Here is an 8558-nt window from a genome sequence, read left to right on the forward strand (position 1 = left end):
ATCATACAAATGAGAATTGGGGCGCTCGCACATATATATATGCTGTGTAGACCCCTGTCTGGGCTTGGGGAGCTTACTACTTACTTAGCGGGGCTCCCATTTTGTCACAGGCTCAAAGTGGTTGGAATGAGCACAGCAAACCTTTTAGCTATCAGATCCATTGTTGCTCTATGCGATGGTCTCCTCCACTGGATTCTCAAGTATCTTGGCGCTTCTCACGTTACTGTTGCGCAGATATTTGGTTGGATATTTTATCCGATTGCTTTTCTTCTTGGGGTTCCTAAGAAAGAGCTATTTCTCGTAGGACAACTTATTGGCATCAAAACCGTCCAGAATTAGTCCGTTGCCTTTTATACGCGAAGCACCGTTGAGGCATACAAAGATCTTTCCGTGCGAAGCAATTTTATTGTTGTACGAATGCCGAGGACATTTGTGCTAGCAAATAAACAATGTGAGGTTGCGCCTGATCTGGTGACTCTGCCAGATAACAAGACTGCGGTAATCTATTGATTGATGTAGCTTTATGTAGCCAAATAAATAAACAAAAAGAAGCCGGCTCTTAAACGCGTGTATCGAACGCGGTTGTGTTGATGACGGCAGATACCACGCTCTGGGTAATTAAGCCGAAGTAAAGCGGGATGCGGCGGCAGCCGTTCAGCACTAGCATGAGGTTGGCGGCAATGGGTCAATCACCGCCCCAGCCCCACCTGATCTTTCTGTGCTTATCATCAAAGCCAAAACATCTAACAAATAGATGCTCACTTCTCCCGGGAAAGTTGTCGCTTGGCTTTCCCCTGCTTTGACCATTCCAGGTTGACCATAACTTGAGACGAGAAACAGTTTGATTACACCGGGGTTAGCTTCACTGAAGCCAAGCACGAAGCTCTCATGGATCTCCCCATCATTGATCTAGACACTTTCCTGCACCAACCACGCTCCTCTGCACAAGTCATAACGGAGTGTGAAAAAGCAGCAAGCGCTCTTATCACATATGGAGCTTTGATACTGCGCGACTCTCGCGTATCCGAGGATGATAATACAACCTTCCTCGATCTACTCGAGGATTATTTTGCTCAGCCAGCAGACGACCTTCAGAAGGACGAGCGACCAGAACTTAGTTACCAGATTGGCGTCACTCTGGAAAATACTGAAAAGCCTAAATGTGCTGTCGATGAGCCATGCCTTCGTGTTATTGAGCGGCTGGATCCCGCAGAGCGACCATTAGATATCACTGCTCACTCACCGGACCCGAAATGCCGATTCTTTTGGCGAATGGGTGAACATCCCCCTTATACTTCCGAATTTCCAGGTCTTAACGCCTCCAATATCATACCAAGCGCGCCACATATCAATGGCCGCTGGGAGCCCGTTATGAATCAATGGGGTACTTCGATGAAGAATGCGTAGGTGGCCATTTTCTTCAAGCACCGTCAATTTGCTCATATTCAGCTTAGTGTTGCCAATCTTGCGGAGATGATTGCCATAGGGCTTGGGATACCAGCTGAGACTTTCAAGGATGCTGGGCGCTACGGGTTTGTCCCATTGGGAATCTCCTACTTACATGATGCTAAATGTAGATCAGCCCGCATTTACTAGCACCGACCGCTTCAGATCTCAAGAAATTTGGGGTGGAGGACACTATTCTTGCGGGATTCCACACTGACCTCAACTTTCTCACTATCCATGGCCGATCAAGGTATCCTGGCCTTCATATCTGGGCTCGCAACACTGGGAAACGCATTGCCGTCAAGATACCTCCAGGAAACTATCTTCTGGTTCAAGCCGGAAAACAACTAGAACACATCACCGGTGGTTTGATCAAAGCCGGGTACCACGAGGTGGTGGTAAACCAGCAGACTTTAGAAGTTATAGAGAAGCGAAAGGCACAGCTACCTGAGCGGCCATTGATCCGAATCTCGTCGACGCTTTTCTGGCACCTGTCTTCTGACCAGGACTTGACTCCCATTCAACCTCTCGCCGAGAGAGCTCAGAAGTTTAGGGCAGACCAGTTTAATCTGGGCAAGGATGAAGGTGATGAGGCGGAGTATGCGCCAATGAAAGTAGGACAGCAAGTTCAAAAGTGAGTTAGAGCGTCTTCTTTGTGTTTCCTGGCTGATCATTCTCATAGTGAACTCAAACATATCGCTTTAATGGCATGAATGCTGTAGGATACACGTGTTTCGCCATAACATTTGACAATCCTTCTCGTACTTTCGGGATTTTTGAAGAGAGCCTGGTAGTGAGGCAGGAGAATCAGCAATATGGTGAAAGGGAGAAAACTTTCCGGTGATATTCGGCTACACAGCAAATCTCATTTTCTTACAGTGGTAGCAAATCAAATAGTGACAGAAATCAGCACATACGCTATCAATTTCGGGGGACTGCTTGACAGCAGCTCTGCCAACGAGGACAAAAGCGTGCTAGTAATGTATTTGGTTGAACAGCTTTCGATTCATCCTATTTGCCTATGGTAACTGATCCCCAGATAATAGCACTTAGTTGAGCCATTGAATAGCGATTTAAGCGACTGTCTGATTTAGCACACCCCAGACGGTACCGTCGTGCTACCTGTCCTGCGAGAGGAGCTATACACAGCCCCAGATCCAAGCCCTCGTTTGGCAAATGCCGTCCAAATCTCACATTGGTTCTTGCCTCCAGTCAGCGCCGTATCGGCATCAAGGATGGCATCGCGAGCCTGAACAAAATTGGGATTGCATGGTTGGCTGTCATAGTTAGCATGATCCTAATAGCGCTGTAAATGTGAATACTCACAGGGCCATGCCATCAATAACTAGCTTCATGGCTAGATATCTCCCGTCTGTCGGCACACCGTTTGAGAATGTAGGCTTACTTGCAGTAGTCTTGCCGTACTTGTCGATCAAGTTCCACATGACTTCATAAAGCATAGTGGCCCAGACAGTTCCAATACTATGCACTTCTGTCATGCCGTTAACGCTGGTGTAGGCATATGGGTTGGTTGTCAACGATGTGGAATAGGGATAGGCGCGTATCCCCTTTGCATTGTTATAAACCCAAGCGCCCATAGGATAATCTTTAGACCTTGTATCCGCAGATTTGAGTCTTATAAGAGTTGCCATAAAATCGCCCCATCCCTCACCCATGCCTCCAGATTCAAGGGAATTCAAACAGTTACTGTTGGCCGGTCCTCCAGTCAACCGGTTGGACACTAGTATGAACTGTCAGTAAGTCTGCATACCTGGAACATACATAACAAACAACCATATTAAACTCACCTCCGTGGGTATATTCATGTATAATAACGCCAGCCTCGAAAGCACAATCTCTGTTGGGGGTGCTGTATGTCCAAATGTACATTCGCATTCGCCCCATCTGCCCGTCGGGTGGGGTCGAGAAATCCGCGTTGTTAGTGCCCGCACCATCTTGGGCATTCAGAATGACAAAATCGTTAGCTTTGCCGCCCTTTCCGTTGTTGTTGACTTCAAAGTTACCCGCAGCCTCGTTAAAACCTAGTTCGTACAGCAGATCATGGTACATGTTAGCTGTGTAGAAGAGCTGCGTGACCGAAGCATCCCGGTAACTGCTTGGTGGTGTCATTGTAGTAGAGTAAGTATACGAAAAATTGTATGTAGATGATTCGGGACGGTAATTTGTCAAATAGGCGTTACTGGCTGTACTTCCACTGGGGTTTACCTGAGCGATTCCGTTGTTTCCACGTGTAGTGTCGTACGTGGTAGATCCGTCGTTAATCCAAGTGAAAGGCGAGTCGGCTAGAGTCCAAGGGCTTACAACGGTTTGTCGAGAACCCTCGCTAGGGTCGTTTATCCCCCAAGGGCTTGGTATTGTTAGCAATAATACGTAGCCAAAAGTGACTTGACATACTAAACAAGGTAAGTTGCCGCCGTAGCATGGGCTACGTAATCCACAACACCGTGAACTTCTTCATTTGTTTCAGCATCGACGTAGGTCAACAGCCAGTTGTCCATGATGTCTGTTTCGACTCTCCAGGTCAACGCCAGGTTACCATCCTCTTTGACAAAATATACTAGTCGCGCCTCTGGGTCAGATACAGCACCGGTCGTCCCTGTAAGAGAATATGTCTCTATGCGATCTTTGGCAACAGCAGAGACGCCATCGACATTTACAGGAAGCTCAAGCATGGAGGTAGCACCAGTCAAAGCAGTAACTGGATCCTTAAAACCTCGCTTTTTCAACGGATTGGTAGCAGGTAACTCTCCCTTGAAAAAATTGTCGCCGTAAGAGAAGATGGTACCATCAGCAGCAATCTGAAAATCATTAGTTTTGACAGATGAATCTCACAACCAGAGCACTTGCATTGATGTTGAAATCCGCATTGTCGATATCCAGACCGTAAGCAGTCTGTTTCAGGTTGACGTGTGCAATGCCATTGGTACCGACATAATGGTCCTCAACGATTCGAAACTCAGCAAATGGCACAAGGTCTTTAACAAATGCCACAGCCGTGTCAACATAACCATCCCTCTTGACAAGTAGAGTAGATGTGGCACCCAGAGCTTCAGTTGCGTTGACATATTGAGCAGTGGCTTTGAGACGAAAGGATTCGAGGTCTACCATTCTACGTCGGATGCTGGACGGTCCATGATGTGCAGTCGGATGTGCGAATACATGGTGGCTACTGAGAAGCCCAAGAACGAGAGTAGCGTACATAGTTATACTAATGTTATGAGATCAAGTCCTGACTGGATGGTCTTCTTAGCTGAGTGATGGCTTATATATTTTAACGTGGAAGCAACGGATGTTATATATCATTCAAGTCGGGGTAATAAAGACATATGGGTAGCAGCTCCAGCTTCCGTTTTTGAAGAGTGGTATCGTGGCGCGTAGCTTTAGTCCGTCACACCAGCAACAAGCAAGGAACTAGGTCCGACGGTTTCAATCATCCATTTCATTTCATCAAAGTTGTCCATATTCCACGTTTGGATTCACGACTTAACACATACGATAAATGGTACTCCACGCTGCAAGACACCCAGAATGAAAAGCAGGAAGGTGGGATGCTTCTAGCACAATGATAGCCACCAAAAAGATGCTGACACGATTTAGAGGAGACCATATATATGCCAAGAGGTCACAATCAACAGTGGGTCTCCAATGTTGAAATCCAATGCCGCCGTAGCGCACACAGACTATGTGGACTTTGGTGATAAGAAGTCTAATAGACCAGAGTTTGATACTCTCAGGCCTCTTCTCTAGCGCAAGCGTGAAAATGCAGGGGGGGTCAGGTCCAGCCCTAGCATTGCTGTATCCTGGACCTTCTTAATTGGATCTAAAACTGCAATGACTGACAGAGCTGAGCCAAATTCAAGCTCGTAAGCTTAATTGCAACAGCCGTAGACTAAGACACTTACGGTAAGAGCAAACTCGGCATATTCATCGCCGCGTTCCAGATAAATGCCGATCTCCGTTGCTCTTCAGCAGGTCAGATCGAGGGCCATTCTTGAATTCAGGTATATGACCTTGGCTTCTTTCTACATCCCGTCGTGGGCAAGAAAAACGTAGTGGTAATGACTCCTTGCGGACTTGACTAAGCTTGTTACTGGAATAAAACGGCTACGCAGTCTCTCTTGGCTAGCTCTTGGACTGATGAGCTGGAAATACAAGACTGCAGTATGCACTTTGACAATGCGATAACGAATTGCCCGAGGAGTTAGCATAGTCCTAGATCCTCTGCTATAGAGGCGCATCGAAAACCCTGATATGAGCAGCAAGAATTGGTGGAACGAGCCAGAGCGCTTGCCGCATCCCGAAAGCCTTGTTCTTGAGTAGCTTGGTTGGACTGTTGCCAAGATCGAGCACTTGATCCTCCGGTAGATGATCCTGGATGATGGGACATCTTGGCGCCATGTGCATATTTTAGACCTTCCACAACAAGCATCTTGACCGATTAAATGCGACGGCGTGATCAGCAAATGCGCACTAACGTTGCTGACATAGCTCACTGTTGGCAGTCTATACATGAAGAAGTAATTCTTCTCGTGGGATAATGCTATTGTTCTGTGGTACAATGTACAACAAGCTGCTTACGACCATCCCAGTTGAGAGATAGAGAGTGTTTTTTAATTTCGTGTCTCGCAGGTATGCATACACTGATAAACAGATGGTCAGCAACTGGCAGCTACCAATTTGAGGAGGTCAAACGCTGTAACACGATTTCGTAGATCCTGGGAGGAAAAGCAAGCAACATGTATTCGTAAAGTTTGGCCGATGCGCAGCCCTATAGAAGTTCTTGCCACAGCTTCAATAGATTAGTCCAGCCCGAAAACCCTGTAACGAGATAAGGTATGTGGCTATTTGGATGGTGGTGAACTCCTGTAATTTAGCGAAGTTATCAAAAGATGTTGGCATTGATTTACAAACCATGACCTCCTTACATCTGAAGTACTAGGGCGCGAGCAAGCAAAATTCTCAGGATTCATCGGGGCCATATCGATACAAACGATGATTGATCTGGACGCGCCTCGTGAGGACCATGGCTCGCATGAGTACGTTAAAGCCGTCACTAAAAATTGTCCCGTTGTGACATGTTTTGCCAACTAATGTTGAAACTGCCCGCAACCCAATCATATGTCAGGAAGGGAGAGAGAAAAGGGCGTAGGACATTTGTAATCAGATTCAGATATTATTAGCGAGTAGGTCACTCCAGACAGGCATCGGAGAACCACGGATGGTTATACTGGAGAGCTGGACAAAGCTCGATCGACCTGAAATGGCCGCGTCACACGGCGCGCGCAGAGCTGCTAAGAAACCCGCCGAGGCGCGTTGACAAATTGTGGCGCATCAATTTGGCGACGTGGCTGCTCAAGCTGGGGCTCTGCGACTACCGTGCTGTAGATGCTGGAATGATACCTAGGTAGCTAAGTAGCATTCTCGTCTTGGTTACGGGATTGTACAGTACAGTACAGTACTTACATATCGATACCCCCATGCATAACATACATTCGACATTGCATCGCCGCTGATTGACTGACGGACGGACGGAATCGTAACCGGTTTCCGAAGGACAAACGAACGAGCGAACGAACAAGAACCATCCAACGAATCATAGCGTGGCACAATGATCTCCCTCGTCGCCTTCGACCTCGACGGAACCCTCGCCGAGAGCAAGCAGCCGCTGAAAGACTCAATGGGCGAGGCTCTGGCCGATCTGCTGACCGTGGCCAATGTTGCCGTCATCTCTGGCGGTGACTGGCCACAATTCCAGAAGCAAGTCGCCAGTCGCCTACCCGCCCGCGCAGACTTGTCAAAGCTATGGCTCATGCCGACTACAGGCACAAAGCTTTACACGCACATGGGTGGTGAGGGTTGGCAGAGGGTCTATGCTGAGCTCTTTAGCGAGGACTCGAGGAGGAAGATCCTCGAAGCATTCGACAGCTCCCTTGAGGCGACTGGCTTTAAGCCGGAGAAGACGTGGGGCAAGCGCATTGAGGATCGAGGGTCCCAGATCACATTTTCTGCCCTCGGCCAGGAGGCGCCCATCGCCGAGAAGGAGCACTGGGATCCCGACTTCGAGAAGCGCAAAATCATACAGGCCGACCTACGAAAGCGACTGCCCGACCTATCAATCAATATGGGAGGGGCGACCTCGATTGACATTACACAAAAGGGCGTTGATAAAGGCTACGGACTCAAGAAGTTGCGCGATGCAAGTGGCATACCCCTCGGACAGATGATGTTTATTGGTGATGCCATCTTCCCCGGTGGCAATGACTATCCTGCCAAAGAACTCGGCCTTGAAACCGTGCGCGTCAAGGACCCAGACGGCACACTCGCTGCCATTGCCGCCATCGTCGCCTGCCTTCGATAGAACCAGCTGGACCCGTTTCAGGCTGCCCATTACCCATCAGCTAACACCCATTGCACATCACCAATAGCAAAACTACCAGTATGTAGTGTAGTATAGAGGAAGATGATTAGAGAAAAATACGTAGACCATATTCTGACCTCGGACAGGAGTAGGCTTGTCTCAGGCCTTGAGTCCTTAGGCCCTAGACGCAAAGCTTTTGAGTAGAACGAATAAATTAGATCGAGATCAAGACGCGTAGCATGTATACAGCTCCGTAGAGTACTGCCCCAATTCTCTCGCTCCGGGCGAAGAATGGAGGTCACCACACATCCAGGGGCTAGGTTAGCGCCTTCTTGGCCCTAAAGTCGGCAACTTCTTAGCGCCTGCCTAAGTAAATGTTTCTTTTTGGCCCGCAAACAGTAGCACTCGAGAATTATCATTCTTTTTTATTTCATTGATAATCAGCTACTGCATTGGCCTCGATAGCCTTGTGCCACAACCCTCTCAATAACGGCCAGCACGGCGAATAGAGATGCTCTAAGGGCGCCAATGCCTCAAGTGCATACTAAGCGCAGACGCATCACAAAGGCGTGTGATTTCTGTCACCGCAGGGGCCGTAAATGCAAGACGCTTGATGGGACTTCCACGAATATTGAAAGTTCGAACGTGCCCCAGACCTGTCTAACATGTCTCGAGCACGATGTGTCCTGTACATGGGATCGCGTCTCCGTCAAGAGGGGAGTCAAGTCAAGAC

The 8558-nt window shown here is 48.2% G+C and overlaps 3 protein-coding genes across 3 annotated transcripts; 1 reads left to right on the forward strand and 2 right to left on the reverse strand.

Annotated features, from left to right (window-relative positions):
- Positions 1 to 2768: 2768 nt before the first annotated feature.
- Positions 2769 to 3516, reverse strand: UCRPA7_4140 (putative elastinolytic metalloproteinase mep protein; the record flags this gene model as incomplete). Its single annotated transcript, XM_007916701.1, has 2 exons — positions 2769 to 3187; positions 3255 to 3516. The coding sequence occupies 2 exons, from the start codon at positions 3514 to 3516 to the stop codon at positions 2769 to 2771; spliced, it is 681 nt and encodes a 226-aa protein (XP_007914892.1).
- A 759-nt stretch (positions 3517 to 4275) lies between these two features.
- Positions 4276 to 4575, reverse strand: UCRPA7_4141 (putative extracellular elastinolytic metalloproteinase protein; the record flags this gene model as incomplete). Its single annotated transcript, XM_007916688.1, has 1 exon — positions 4276 to 4575. The coding sequence occupies one exon, from the start codon at positions 4573 to 4575 to the stop codon at positions 4276 to 4278; it is 300 nt and encodes a 99-aa protein (XP_007914879.1).
- Positions 4576 to 7075: 2500 nt separating this feature from the next.
- On the forward strand, positions 7076 to 7825 carry UCRPA7_4142 (putative had-superfamily hydrolase subfamily iib protein; the record flags this gene model as incomplete). Its single annotated transcript, XM_007916694.1, has 1 exon — positions 7076 to 7825. The coding sequence occupies one exon, from the start codon at positions 7076 to 7078 to the stop codon at positions 7823 to 7825; it is 750 nt and encodes a 249-aa protein (XP_007914885.1).
- Positions 7826 to 8558: the final 733 nt, after the last annotated feature.

This window comes from Phaeoacremonium minimum (genome assembly GCF_000392275.1).
Source record: "Phaeoacremonium minimum UCRPA7 unplaced genomic scaffold PA7_03_scaffold_327, whole genome shotgun sequence".
Taxonomy (NCBI): domain Eukaryota; kingdom Fungi; phylum Ascomycota; class Sordariomycetes; order Togniniales; family Togniniaceae; genus Phaeoacremonium; species Phaeoacremonium minimum.